The 15,304-nt window shown below is 40.4% G+C and overlaps 1 protein-coding gene across 3 annotated transcripts in view; it reads right to left on the minus strand.

Annotated features, from left to right (window-relative positions):
• PHACTR1 (phosphatase and actin regulator 1) overlaps positions 1-15,304 on the minus strand; it is a 262,086-nt gene that overhangs the window by 106,881 nt on the left and 139,901 nt on the right. For all 3 annotated transcript variants that reach the window (XM_031552743.1, XM_010708344.3, XM_010708348.3), the window contains exon 2: positions 11,127-11,291. In XM_031552743.1, coding sequence (XP_031408603.1) covers positions 11,127-11,265 — 139 coding nt within the window. In that variant the 5' untranslated portion in view covers positions 11,266-11,291. The remainder of the gene's footprint in view (positions 1-11,126; positions 11,292-15,304) is intronic.

Here is a 15,304-nt window from a genome sequence, read left to right on the forward strand (position 1 = left end):
AGTCGGATTGCTGTGCTAGCACACTCAGGATTGTCCCTGCATCACCAGTGATGGCTGTTAGGACCCTGTGCTTTCTTTTCCTTCTTTGTTACGACCTCTTGCATCCCCCTGTGTCCACTGTACCATGGGGTTCTCTTTGGAGTGCAGCTAACTGAAGTTTTCTGATTTTAAAAAGTGGAGGAAAAGGTTATTGTATTTTCAGTAATTCTCATGAAAAGACTAACTATGATAGAATTACTTACAGGTAAATACAAACTTCAATAAATACTACTCATTTCTAATTCCTTTCCTTCTAATAATGCCAGATAAAAGACAGCCACGGATTAATTGTGGATTTTCTTCCACATGGGATTTGCTTCGTTTTCCTTTGCTGCTGCCTTTTCAGAAACTCCTTGAAGTGAACTCCTCACACCACTTATTCATGGCCTCTGAAACATGAGTTCTTCTGTTCATGGGCATCTCTTATGGTGACAAGGCTTCCCTAGGAAATGCCAGTATCTTCTTTCCTTCCTAATTCCTCCTTTTCAACGCAAATAGGAGGAGGCTGTGGATAGATTATACCTATCATAAAATCTACAGGTATCATAAAATCCCCAATTATTTCTGTAAACAATTTTTCAGAAGTTCTGATCCTTCCTTACAGAATTACCTTTGGTTTAAATATTTTGGACTCAGGACTGAAGGTGTATAAGGTTGCCAAGAGCACTGCCACTCTTCCAAACCCATCTAAATCCAGAACAGCCAAGGTAACCTTTTAGCACCAGCCAGCCAATGTCTATTTTCTCTCATTCATTTTCATGTATTTCTTGAAGCAATTTTGAATCTCTTGTGTTTCTCCACCCTACCTGATAAACTCATTACCTGTTTCTAATTTCAGCCATCTTTGGTGATGGAACGAAAGACCATGAAATTATGTTCCTAAAGCTCTGACAAACTGGCAGGCTGGCTAGAAGAAAGTCATTCAAATTACATTCCTAGTCTCATGATTAATCCAGGAAAGAGTAACCCATATAAAATCAGCTCTCATAAGTTCTGTTGTTTATGGAATTATAGCTTTGCTTCTTTTCCCCACAGCTATCAACAAAAATCCTCCAGAAGAGATATGTGTCTAGAAATAGTTAGCATTTAAGAAAAAAAACCAACCCAGGCATATCTAAACTTCAGTCCAAACACCATCTGAGTATTTCATTCACAACCAACTATATCTTTGTTTAACTAATGCTTAATATGCCTACAGCATATTTTTTCATTACATATGAAACTGGGAGGAATGCTAGTGTGACTGCTTAATACAGGCCTGATCCTAGGCCATGAAAACCAAAGGGGATTCAACAATCCTTTTTACTGGGCTTTCGATCGGGTCCATAAAGCACACAGGCTTTTAGGGATATGTGTACAGTTTTGAAAATGTAAGTGCCAGCATATAAGCGTGGACAAAGAATTGATTTTTGATGATGTTGACAGAAAATTCATGAGCTTCCAAGTGTTTTTAGGCAGAACTTAAATCTAAAAGGCTGCAAACTGTGTGTTTTCAGCACATGTACACATCCTGGAGACACCTTGGCCTGCAGACACAAAGCTCACTACTGCAAGGAGCCAAGCACCCACTGAGCACCACTGTCTTCTTTTGCATACAAAGCTCCTCGGAAGGGGGACTGTGCAGCTGGCAGGAGCCTTTGCAGGCTGTCTGCATGAGCAAAGGATCTTGGCATTCAGCAACTGCCTGCCAGGCACCCTGCACCCAGTGAAGACAGGCAGAATTCATCAGCTTCAGCAGAAAGAAAAATCAAACCCATTGTCAACTACTTTCAGCACAAACATGAGTCACCTTCAGGCAGCAGGGTTTCTGGGCACTCTTTGGACCTCACTCAGAGCACTGCTTATCTATGCACTTTCAGCTGTCAGCCCCATGCAACTGTGGAATTAATGATGAGCACATGGAGACCATGAGCATTTTGCAAAACTTAGGGAGGTGATGGATTTGTGTTTTCAGGTTAAAGCAGTAGCTAGCAGCAAAAGTAAATTCCCTGAGTAATTTCTCTTTTAAACTAGGCAAATAATGCTGTTGGTTAAATTGAAAAAGTATGATTCACCATAGCAAAAGGCTGATTTTTACTGCCTGCTTTGATAAACAGAACTGTTTGTGTTGCATGATTAACTTGGAAAGACGCATAGAGCTCTGAAGGTACAAAGGACCAAGAATGTTAACTATCAAATTAAGACCTTTTTAGAGGCAATAAGAACTGTAGATTCAAATATGTACATGCTCATATTCAGTTGCAAAATAATCAAGATTGTCAGGTTTTCTGCCTGGCAATATATATCTGCTACTTGAGTAATAGCAAAAGGAATAGCTGGTGCTGTCAGTGTCACTGATCTATCCTCCCATTACTTCTATCTAGAAGTGTGTGTGTGGGGGGAGGGGGTCAGAAAGAGATACTGTTATAATGAAAGGAACATCTTGTAGACAACAAGCAACTCAAACGCAGCCAACAACAGAGAGTACTATATTCAGTCTATACAAATCAGTGCAAACCAAAATATGTCTTCTTTTTAGCCACCTCCAGTTTTCTTTACAGAGATGTTGCAATACAGAACAGAAACATCCCTCTGGAAATGTATTTGGATTCAGTAAAGCAAACTACAAATATTAAAAACACCTACTGTGTTCTTCAAAATGGAATTTAAATACTAGAAGAAATCTAACTAATATTTTTTCTCTTCTTTTGGTTTCCAAGACTTCTGCAGAACCGTGGGGCTTTTTGTAGTTTGCTTTTTATTACAAGAATCCAAGATTCTCTCTGAAGGCCTTTATAGCAAGTAGGAGTTCTGAAGAAAGTACCACACATTGGTAGATTGACCAAAAATTAGAGAAGACCACAATCTGCAATATTTGGAACCTACATGACCTACAGGTGTTGTTTAGGACAAGACGGAGAGAGATCAGCAGCAAAATTTGGAAGAGAGCCCAAGTTTTCTCTTCTTACCAAATGCTCCAATCCCCACCTCTGGATTCTTCTGTCTGGCCCCTGTGGTCAGTCCTGGTAGCCAGGACTGCTCTCACCAACCCAATAGGGCCTCTAGATCTTGCGGCAGATCATGTCGGTAATCTACATTCCTTCCTGCTAGCTCTTGTGGCTACTTACACAGGCTCTCAAGAAAAGCCATCTAAATTAAGTAACTCAAGGAGAATCAGCAATGCTATATTAAATACTTGTGTGGACATTTTAATTCAGAGCTGAATTGGCCTTAATGAATTAAAATAAGATGAATGAGTTCATGAACTGAATAAACATCCACCCTAGGGCTTACAGTGACATAACTAATCCATTTCATATTTACAGTTTAAATAATTCAGAACAACTTTCCCAAGTAACGATAGATAAACAAGCCATAGAATAAACAAGACTTAGATGAAGATTTCTAAAGAACAACTGCTCTTTGTCAAACTATCTTTGATTCCCTATTTATAATCTGATTTTTTCCTGTTAAATCTCTAAAAATAGGGCAACTCAGATTCTCTTTCTAGCAACTGTTTATTATTCCTCTACATGCCAGCCCTAGCAGCCCTGGAAAGAGCGCACGGTTAACGGCTTTGTCTGGGTGACTGCTATCCACGTTTCAGATCCCTGTGGATCTGGGATTTCTCATCCCTATTGCCAAAATCCTATTCATCTTGCTGCATGTGCCTTTTCAATGTATTTCACAGACAATGAAATAAAGGGCAGCAACCGTGATTAAAAAATCTTATCAGATTAGAGTCACTGGGCTGCATGTTCGCATTACCGTAACAACTCAATTCCCAACAAAAATATGGGTCAACCATCAATCAGGTCACTGATATGGCAGGACTCAATCGATGTGCTGCCACGCTGGCCTCAGGGATTCCTGCTTCATTTCCTCTCCCATGGGAAACAGCGAGCAAGAGCAAAGCCGTATTCGAGGAATAAAACTCCCTCAACAGCAGCTCTAAGCAAAGGCATCTAATGAATTTCCCATTTGGAAATCACTCATTGTGATGTGAGTAGCAGTGATATCTAAAACGCGTGGTGGATTTTTCATACTGTTGTTCTGGGAGTGAGAGATGTTCACCCCTAAGCAAGAGCAGAATGTACTGAGCAGATTCCTCCAGCCACAGCACCTGGACCCTGCAGTGCCATGGACGAGCTCTGCTGATTCTCAAGACGTGCACCTGAATAACGTAGGTTATTGACCAATGAGTGATTTGTGTGGTAATATCCAATGACTGTTTCTTTCATGGAACAACAAAAATGACCCCTGGCGTGTTTCTTAAAAGCCACATCCTGAGACCATCCTACCAGAGAGGAGAAAAAGGACCGCTTGCTGTGCCTGGGACAACCTCATGCAACTGCTGCCCTTTAGGCTTTGTTCTCACCACACAGAATGCCTCGTGCCTCTATGTCACTGTAAAACACTGCTGCTTCCCTCCACATCATTGGAGACAGCATGAAAAACCTAAAGAATGAAAGCCAGCAGCCTGAGAAACAGTAATTAATTTTCATGCTTCAAATGCAGTTTAAAAATAAAAAGAAGCTTCAGTGTATTTTGTTATTAAGTGAAAACATTCTAAAATAATCAGTAAGCACACAGTTTGATGAAGACTGTACCTTCATGAGTCATGGCAATAGCAGCTGAAGATATACTGCGTTTTTTTAAACAAAAATGTGCTCCTTCCAAATGTGCTTGTTCTCTCTCTCTCAAACCAGATACTCTATTACTGCTCATTCTGAACACTTCTGAAGCCATCTCCAGCGAATGTCATTCTCTAATCCATGTAGCATGTAGGAGTGTATGCAATTAACAGCATCTATTTTTCAATCCTCAAAATCTGCTGTAAATTCTGTAATGGATTAATTGTATTATTACATTATTTTAAAAGGAACACATTGTTGTGGAATTATGTCACAGTATTACACTTCGGATGCCCTCGTATAATTTTCACAGCAGCTGGAAATGTAATTAGCATAAAAACCAAACAGCCTCATTAAACATCCCTTTCCTGTAAGATGGGACACATTTAAGAGCCTCGTCTCAATGGCTCTATTAAAGCTGTGTGCAGAGCTGGGATGGGGCTCCAACAGCACCAAAATGCATTTTCAGTCCAGTTCAGCAATGTCTCCTTCTTCAAACCTGAAAGTGTAATACAGCAGCCCTCAAGGAGACACAAAGATGCTGCTCTGCAGTGGGATAAGCACACCTGGGTGAGTGACTGTACTCCCCATTTTTGAAACAGAAGCTTGCATTTGGCAATTTGAGTATAAAAATAGACAACTGCAGTAACTGCCCTCTGTGTGCAAATCAAAGCAGCACCTTCTGAACATAACTGCTCATTTGCATTCTTTTAATCTGTTCAAAACGCCAGATTTGAAAACACAAAGGATTTATAATTCCAGCAATAAAGAAGCAAGTGTCACTCAGGCTTTCCCTTGCTACATAGTGGTTAATTAAGCTTTGGGTTGTTAATCTCATTGCAGGTTGGAAAATGACCATTCGGTTTAAAAATCTCTGTGGGATCTTTTGTTCTGCAGCAGTAAGCAGATATGCAGGCTAGTTTGTGATCACTATATGGAAATGCTAAAGTTTCAAACAGTTCTGAATGAATTCTGGTGCAGCTTCGAGCCAGCTTCTCAAGAGGCAGTAAGGAAACATTAATGCATGCAAAAAGAAGCACAGGCAACCTGCATTTAGACCTAGAACTCTTTCTTTTTTTTCACGTCAAAAGTTAAGAATGCATAGAACGTGCAATTTCAGATCAATGCAAAAAAATGAAATCTAAAATTTTAATCACTAAATTTGAAATCATTATTTAAATAATAATTAAGATTTTCATTGCTTATCCATTGCTTGAGATCAAACGGTGCAATATTTCAGCAGACCTGAAAAAGAAACATTTTCCTGTCTGGCCATCTTATAATTGCTGTTCACATTTTTAGCTATACTCAATACCTAGTTCAAACACAGAAACAAATGTAAATCTGAATAAAAACACCTACGATTCATCCACAAATTACTGAAATATTATATGCTTATTTCTAGCTTGTCCTTCAGATAAAAATCAATGTACACTGTCCTTAAGTCAATGTACACGTGATTTAGATAACAGCTTCAGCAACGATGAGGAGAGGACAAGTTTCCATGTATCCTCAGACTGAGCTACACTGCAGGGGAGGACTCTGCCCTCTGATAAGAGAAGAAACATAATTATCTCAGTCTTTCATACCCAAACCTAGAGAAAGACTGTCCTAAAAGTGTAAGAGGAGTTGTAACTGAAAAAACGAATTAATTAAACCTTTCATATGGGATCACAGTAGTTATTAAATAAAAATTCAAGTGACCAGAATAAGATCCTAATGTGTTTTAGAACACAGGTGTCCTTGTGGAAGCACACAAAGCAATCATTTTCCAAACAGAAGAGAATAGGAATGTTTAAGAGCAGCACTGGCAACAAATTATTGAATTTCTACCGTTCAGAATATTCTGAAAAGGAAAGTGCAACATATTTACCTATTGTAGTTAGAAATCATCAGCCGTAGGAATTAAAATGATTTGGATGTCACCTGATGAAAAACAACTCCTCTAATTGCAGATTTATCACATTTTGTTTTCTTCTTGTGTTAATCAGAATTATTCAAAGTCCCTGCCTGTAAGTGTTATTAAATTTAAACAGTCCTTCTGCTGACTGGAAGGCTTACTGTATATAAACACACTGCCATATGAAATTGTATGCAGCGCTTTTTGAAAGACCCTGGTTTGGAAAAACTGAAGCAATAAGGCTCTGCAAGTGAAAAAAAAAAATAGCACTTGAGCATAAAACAAACTGTCTGTTTTAATACAGATCCAGAAGTAGAACAGCTAAAAGTTTCATGAGTGAATATAGTTTTGGCACACTTGCTTTTCTTTAAACAGTTTGAGTGAGTGAGAAAGCACGTGGCAGTGCTTGTACGACCTCCCTAAAAGAATCCAGATGCTCCATTTTGCAGCACTGCCTTTGTTAATGGGCTTCATTCTTTAAATTCAGTGCACAGACCTCAGCTATTTTAGAAGAGCGACATACCAGGAGAAGAGTCAGATAGATACTCAGGCAGCAGGTCAAAATGCTCACATGTCCTGAAAGCCCCCGTCTCCCAGCCCAACCCTTCCCAGCCCAACAGATCTTTCCTGGCTTACGCTCATTTGCTTCTTAGCTCTTCAGATATGTCGGTCTACATTGTTCACTCCCAGTCTCTATCCCTACAAACTCTGTAGTCCTACGCCTTGAGACAGATGAATGCCAACCTCTACAACCTCTAATTGTACCCTAAACAAACAAGGCTGTATATGAAGCAGGAGCTAAATTCTCCAGGCCCAAGGCCTCTGTCATATCAGGCTGTGGCCTCAGGACTGATCCGTGGAAGGAGTTCCATGGCTTTCTATGAGGAGGAGGATCTGGAAGACAAGTGAAAGTAGGTTTTGAAGTACCTAGAGAAAGCAGAGATTAGCAGATTTCCTTTTCTCACTTTAGTATTACTACCTCAGACAATCCTCCAGTTAGCAAAAAAAGCTGCAGTGGAGCTCCCTTCAGACACTGGACTTTCTCTGCTAATTATACAGGATGCCTGTGTACCTAACCCAAACACTGACAGATCACTTGCCCCTATTACTTACTACTGAGATCCATCCAGACCCCTTAACTCTTGCTTTCCTCTTTTCAGCACAACCATTTTCCTCCAGATAGAAATTACATGCTTCCTCTTCCCTGTGTCTGAGCACTGCAACTTTCGGATGGATGAAGGAAAAGAAAAGCATCAGTTCTTTAAAATAAAGGTCACCAGACACCTGAAATGGCAAAACAAGACGTTTTTCCCAGTAATGATTCCTGAAAGCAGCTGAAATTTTTTTTCTGAAAGGTTGCAAGCAGTTAGCTCTTGATGAATGCAGGGATAAAAAAACACTTCAATTGTATTTTAAATAATCCTAGAACCTATCTCCCCTCCAGTTTCTTTACTTCAGAAGACAACACACACTTCCTTCTCCAAAACTCAGCCAAGAACTGACATTTCACCAGCACGTGCGCAGCAGTGCAATAAAATACCAGCACACCCAGAAACTGTTTTGAAATTCACATCAAGGCAAGCAGAGCAAGATCAAGATATGGAAATGACAACAAAGGTCTAGCTGAGGAGACGGCCAGCTTTCCTTCCTGTTATCTGCTGTGCTGCTTCCCACTACATTTGATGGAGCTTTAAAAATATTGGGCAGCCCGCTGGAGTCGTCCCAGCTGCATCCAGCTGGGAACAAGCTAAGGCAAAGAAAATTCCCAGTTTCTCCCTTGCTTCTTTTGCCGTAAGTAAGGCTGCTGCTCATCAGTTGAAGGAAGTAGTCTCATTAAGTGCTATAATCTTGGCGGTATGACTGTACTCCCAAAGCTTTATCACATTGCTCACTGCTATGAGAGACCCTTCGCTGCGCCACAGTAATAAACATTTCTATACTTTGTGTGCAAGAAGAATCAATAATCCTTAGCACAGAGCTTTTAGTCTATTAAAGATATAGATGCAAGATGTTATCACTTGGAACTCTCCAAAAAAGGCAACCTTTCAGCCTTCAATATCAGCCTGACTCTGTTGCTTCTTCTCACAGAAAAAAAATCCCATTAATTTCAAAGAAACTTTCAACAGATAAGGTCACACATTCTGACCCATATCACTTCTGACATTTAAAATAATTGAATCTATCGTTGCCTCAAAAAAAGGCTAATAAAATATTTGTATTAGTATTTATTTTTAATAATTACTGATGTTCTGTACAGGTAGGAAAGCTTGGGTGCATGCCGGCAGGACACTAATGGGTTTTTTTTTCTCAAAGCATCACATTCATCAGTGCACTAGAAGAAAATAAACCTGTATTAAGAAGTATCATGCTGACTCTCATTATGCCACCTCATAAGCTTGTCCTTTGATTCATTGTAAAAATTAAATATATTTTCCAGTGAGATCAGAGGTATCAGACTAGAGTTCATGGAAACACAGGTGGAAAAACACTAGTTTTCTGCGTGCAAAATATTTTGTATTACATATGGTAGGTTCAAGCAGTGCTGCTGAATTGTCAGATAGAGGTCTGACAGGATTCTGCTGGATTCCTATTCCTCAGGGCTGTGGATGATGAAAACTATGGGGTCCCCAGCTCTGATACAGTCCAGAAGCAAGTCTCCCCCAGTGCTTCCTGCAGAGTGCTTGGCAAATTTGACATCTGTGTCAATTTTGCCGTAGTTATTAGCAGGGGAGCTGACAAGAATACCAATTCTGCCAAGCAGCTGCAGGATATTGTTGGCTTACAAGAAATGGGGAAAAAAAAGAAAAGGTTTTGGATTCAGCTGAAATCAAACTCAGTACCTCAGTCAAACATTTCCTGCAAACTGGATACCCTGCTTTTAATTTGTTCTTCAGACACTGAAGTCCCATTTACAAGAGAAGGAGGTATGCTGGCTGGTCAGGTTAAGCTTCCTGAGAAAAGGAAATACATGTTTTTCCTCTGGTTTTAATCCCTGCACGCTTCCCAAATTTTTTGGTAAATGGGGACAATCTACATAACGACTCTTGCAATGCCCAGAGCAGATCATGCAGGCATATTCAAGCCAGCTTCAACCTAATTAGTCAAACTCTAGCAGCATGCAGCCCAGTCCCAGTTAATGGAGCTGGATAAACCATATAAATAAATACAAGGGGCATTTCTGCATCCCATGGTACATCCAGTATTACTGTGGATGCTATGTAACCAATGAGCCCAGAATGCTGCAACTAGCTTCAAACTGGTTGTCACTAAAGCATCCACGTATCCAATGCTCCTTGTGTGCACTGCAAATTTCATAGAAATCCTTTACGCTGCACTACAGTTATGGCTGCTACAGAACATGAAAGAAAAGCTTTTTGTTTTGCAGAAACATGTCATTTTCGTGACAATAGTTTTTCAGCTGTCAAACTAAAAATACAATCACCAGTCAGAGTAATACAGCCATCCATTCCAGCTCATTAGTCCTTGCCTGACAAATCAGGGAGCAGCTTAAACACCACACAGTACATTGCACCCTTAGGTCTGAACCCTGCAAAATCTTATTCTGCATTTAACCTCATGCATGAATTTGCACTTGGCTAAATCAGACTTCTTGTGCTATTATGGGTCATTTGGAAGAGTACAGGCTTAGGGATGTCAGAAAGTATACTCCAGCCCTGCCTGAAAGCTTCCACTGTGCAATAAACAGGTCAACTGGGCTATAATTCAAGTATCTTCTGGCAACTGCTTTGTTCCTAGCTCCAGCGAGAATGATAAGAAGTCAGAAGAAAACTCAGGTTTTCTCACAATCCAGACTTAAGATTTGCTGAAACACACGTACTAATTATTAGTCATCATGGAAGAGCAAAGAAAAGAAGCCTTCTAAGTAAGTAAAACAGAGTCTGAAACAAATCAGGTACATATTTCTATGAATCAGTGCATGGATTCTTGCTCAGACAAATTTGCAATATAAAAACATGTATTTGCAGTTTTCTATATAAATGTACATAAATACATGTAGACACATATATAAAGTGTTAAACTTTATACTTAAATACGTATAGACTTATATACATACATAAAGTGTATAAAAGTGTATAAACAAAAAGTGTTAAATCAGGAATGTTAAATGCAACGACAGGAGAAGAGGTGTGGCAGGAAGAGACATTTGTTTTTCTCAGAAAACAAGTGACACATTTTTCCAGCCCAATGGAAAAAATAATTTATGGTTACATGAATTACTCAAGAAAATGTCAACTTCTTTGCTGTCTCCTTTTCTGTTCCTCTGTTTGTACTTACAGAGTTTGATTGTGGCTATACCCTCCACTTGGTTTGCCTTTTCATTCACACCACTTCCTTTATCCACAGCCTGCTAAATCAGTGTATGAAATGTGGTGTTTATTTTTTTCCTTCTTTTAAGAAAGGGCTGGTAACAAAGATCACTTAGAATCTGAGAAACCTCTGCTAGCCAAGCTACAACCATAAGAAGCATATAAATTGGGGGCTGCATTAACAGCTTTTAGCCTTGTTGATCAAACAGCCCAAGATTAACAAACCAGCCCGACAGCGACTATTACCTGCAGAAGTGTGTTTGAATTTTTCACTCTTCTTCTTCCTCCATTTCCATGGCTTAAATAGCCTTCCAAGAGTGGCAAATTTGCTTCTTCTTCTGATTGGAGGTGTGTGTGTCCCAGGTACTAGAGAATCTGAACGCATTGCAGCCAGTCTTTCCACTTCCTCCGCTGGATTTTCCGCAAGAAAAGGAGAAAGAAACAAAATAAGAAAGTGAAATAGATATTTTAATAAATTATCAAGAGAACCACACAGATGGTAATTTTTTTCCATTGTTACAGAAACTATTAAAAAAGGGAAAAAAGCTTTATCTTTATTATTTTAACTTTATTTTCTTCCAATTGAACTCATGCTCTGTTGTAAAGATCTGTATTAACAATAGGATTCAAGAGAAATTTGCATGAACTAATGTTGACCAAGGGCAAGGACTAAAACTAAAAGAGAAAATTCTGCAGTCATTACATTGTAATACATCAAGGAAGACTCAATACTTAAACAAACTAACAGACAAATCCGAAGAATTTAAATTACCCTCCCTCACTGCAAGAGAAACCTGGGGGTTGTCACTTGGCACATTTATATTGCATGACCTCTCCCTCAGGTTTGCAGGGAAGAAGTATGCTGATGTTCTCGAGAATGAACATCTCTGTAATTAGATATGTGGAAATAGGTAAGCCAGGACCACGAAGGAAAACATGAACTACAGGAAGTTAAGAGAAGCACAGTGTCCTTCAACACAACAGCCACCAAGGCTGCAATGAGCTCTACTAGTCCTGGGCTGAAGCATGCAGCCTCTGCCCCTAGAAAGTGTGTCTGCACAGTTTAGTTGGCATGCAGGCGTATTTTATTTGTTATTATTAATGTTATTTCTTACGGATATCATACATCTATCCATAAAAGGCCTATGAGAGAAGACCCAGCAAAATACTGACCTGTTAGTCTACCCTAGTCCCTGGAAAAGTTATGGAGAAGATTACTCTGGGATATATTGAAAGGCATGTAAAGAAGAAAGCCATCATCAGGCATAGTCAACAGTATCATTTGTCAAGGGAAAGTCAAAATGCCCTTCTAGGATAAGGCCAGCCACTTGCTAGATGAAAGGAAGGTGGTGGATGCAGTCTTTCTAGATTTCAGTGGGATCTGGAGCATTGAGTAATTATCAGAGTAATGAAATTCAACAAGAGTAAACACTGGGTCCTGCACATGGGATGGAGCAATGCCAGAAACACAGGAATAGACTGGGAAATTAGTGGCTGGAGAGCAGCTCAGCAGCAAGGGGCAAGGCGGTGCAAGAGACAGCAAGCTCAGTGTGAGCAGCATTGTGCCTGGCAGCCAAGGGGCAAAGCACATTTTGGGGTGCATTAAGCATAGGACAGCCAGCTGGCCAAAAGAAGCGATTATCACACTACTGGGCCAGCACTGATGGAGCATCACATTGGATATTGGAGTTCTAAGCTCCACGGTATAAAAAGGATATTGAAGTACGTGAAAGCACCTGAAAGAGGCACCAAAGTTGGTAACAGGGCTGGAAGGCATGTACTGTGGGGAGGGGTGGAGGACACCTGACCTCCTCTTCTCCATACGGGACAGCCCAAGAGGCCTTCATTGCTCTTTGCATCTCCCTGAAGAGAGGAAGCAAAGGGAGATGCCGGGCTCTGCACCTTCCTGGTAACCAACAGCAGACATGCAGGAGCAACATAGACTGGTTCAGACTGGGAAACCTTAGGAAACCTCTCTGTACAAGAAGTTCTGTTGAGAATGGTCAAACACTGGAACAACTTTCTTAGGAAAGTGGTACATTCCCCATGCCTGTCAGTGTTCAAGAGGCATTTGATAATGTCCTCAATAATGTGCTGTAACTTCTGTGAGCTCTGGAACGTTCAGGTGGTTGGACTAATTGATCTTTGATGGTCCCTTCCAACTCAACTGTTCTGTCATTTCCCAGCCCTGTGTTGTAATGCAGCACTGCCAGGAAAACAGAGGTGAGTGGTTTGCAAAAAGGCAGTCTAGATTAATAAAGACAGAACATAGATCTTCACTGACACCATTCTGAAATCAGCAGCTCAGTGTTTTCATTCTGCTAGCAGTATTTAAGGATTAACCTCCGTCATGAGCACAAGCTCTGGAGCCTCAACAAGAACAGAGCTCTGAAGGGATGAACACACCTACGCCATAGAACTAACCAGAGATTTTAGCTGTCAAATTCTTGTGCATCTCAACGGAAATTTTTAAAAGGCTTTAAGTGTGCCAAATTTAGGTTGGCTTTCGTGGGAACCAAGAGAGATGCCTCTAGCATAAAGGAAATCCTATTATCAAATCTCTAAACTAAAATATTATTTGAGCTTCTCAAGTTTTTCAAGGAAGTTGCTTATTTTGTTCTTGCTTATTTTTTTTAACATTGGCAACACAATTCTCTATCTTGTAAAATATCAATGCCAGATACAGTTGCCTGTAAGTTTTTTGAGAAAAGACAATGGCTAAAGGGACAGAGAGCCAAGGTGCATCACTGGAACTGGTAAAAAACAACTATTCTTTGAGGCAATGGAGAGAAACAGACATCTCTGAGAACTTTTTTTTTTCCAATTAAAAACAGAGGGGAAAAAAAGTCAAAACATTTCATTCTGTTTCAGCTCTTCATATTGTGTCTAACTGCCTAGAGAAATCCCTGCTTATAAGGACAACCCATTACAAGGTACTGTCCTACGGAGGGATAGGACATGCTGCATCAAGGCTGCAAGTCACCTAGCTATGTTGAACACACATTATTGTGAAGGTAGAAAGATGAAACTGGGTATTTCCTTATGCTTCCTGATTCACCGGGACATGCAGGGCTTCAAAGACCTGCAAGGGGTATATATAGATCAATTTACTCTATATGCAGATCCAAAGAGAGCACACCATTCCCCATCTCCTCTATTTTTAAGATGCCTCTAGTTATAAAGAGCACAAGACCACGCTGTGATCCACTGCTGGGATTTTATACAGATGCTGCTAAAAGCAGCGGGTTGGTACTGTCTTTGCTGTCCTGCTTGAGGTACAAGGGGTGTAGAAGCAACCCACTGAACAAACTAGAAATGACAGACGACTGCTGCTGAATTAGGCTTTCTGCTACATAAATCCACAGTTGAAATATAATGAAATTCCTCCTGCTGCTTGCCCTCTCTCCCATGCCCTTTACTAGTACATTTCTGCTACCAAAGTAACCCTACTAAACCTCAGAGATGCACAGCTCTTTGAGACTTGGTCCTAGTTACTACTGCCAAGGCCATTTCCAGGTGAAATGACATCCCTTAAAAATCTTATTTCATATAGCACATTCTCTGTGCTGCACACTAGCTGTGCTCTCACTGCCCCCAGGAAGTTTCTCCCGCTGAGAATAAACTAGCATGGATTCACCGTCAGGCAACACAAATACTAGAGTCAAAAGGAATTTACCCATAGGGGTGGGCTCTTTAAAAGCCAAACAGTGTCAAAACCAGATCCATGTTTTGACTGCTGTTCCGTGAATTTCAGTATTTTGTCCTACGTGGATCTGTTCCAGGAGCCTTGCTGGGCTCTCCATCAGCCATGAAGAGATGATGTGGCCCTTCTCCTTCATCCTCTCCAAACACACACAGCTCTGAGCTAATGCATAACAGCTCTCCTTTCCCCTTTCATTCCTATTTTTCAGAAGGACTACCTCTTTTTTTTTCTTTTTTTTTTTTTTTCTCCCTATGCAAAATACTCTCAAAGAGCGATGCTAATTCAGAGCATAATAATCACTGGCTAGGAACGAAGCACATTAGCATAAAGCCATGACAGTTTTAATACAGCAAGAATAAAACCAGACCATGATGCAAGAAGCAAAAGCTAGATTTGAGCACTCATTTTCTGCTGCATCTTTCCTTTGAGTTGGCCAGGTTTCTCTGCCTTTTTGACTCCTAATGACTATTGACTATCTGTGGGCTGTGACACCCACTGCTGACAGCAGGCTCTGTGGGTTGGTTTCACACCCTTGCTGTTCCCAAAAAAGGTGGTACTTGCACAAGTGTAAACCATTCCAGGCCTAAGCATTTTTTGCCTTCAGAGAGAAGGGCAGTCCCATCTTGATCAGTCTGCTGACCTAGGAAAGGGTACTGGTGCGTCCATTGCTGTCACACTGGAGTCACACTGCTGAGGTCTTGTCTTTACCCTGGTGCCACAA

The sequence above is a fragment of the Meleagris gallopavo genome, chromosome 3 (genome assembly GCF_000146605.3).
Source record: "Meleagris gallopavo isolate NT-WF06-2002-E0010 breed Aviagen turkey brand Nicholas breeding stock chromosome 3, Turkey_5.1, whole genome shotgun sequence".
NCBI lineage: Eukaryota > Metazoa > Chordata > Aves > Galliformes > Phasianidae > Meleagris > Meleagris gallopavo.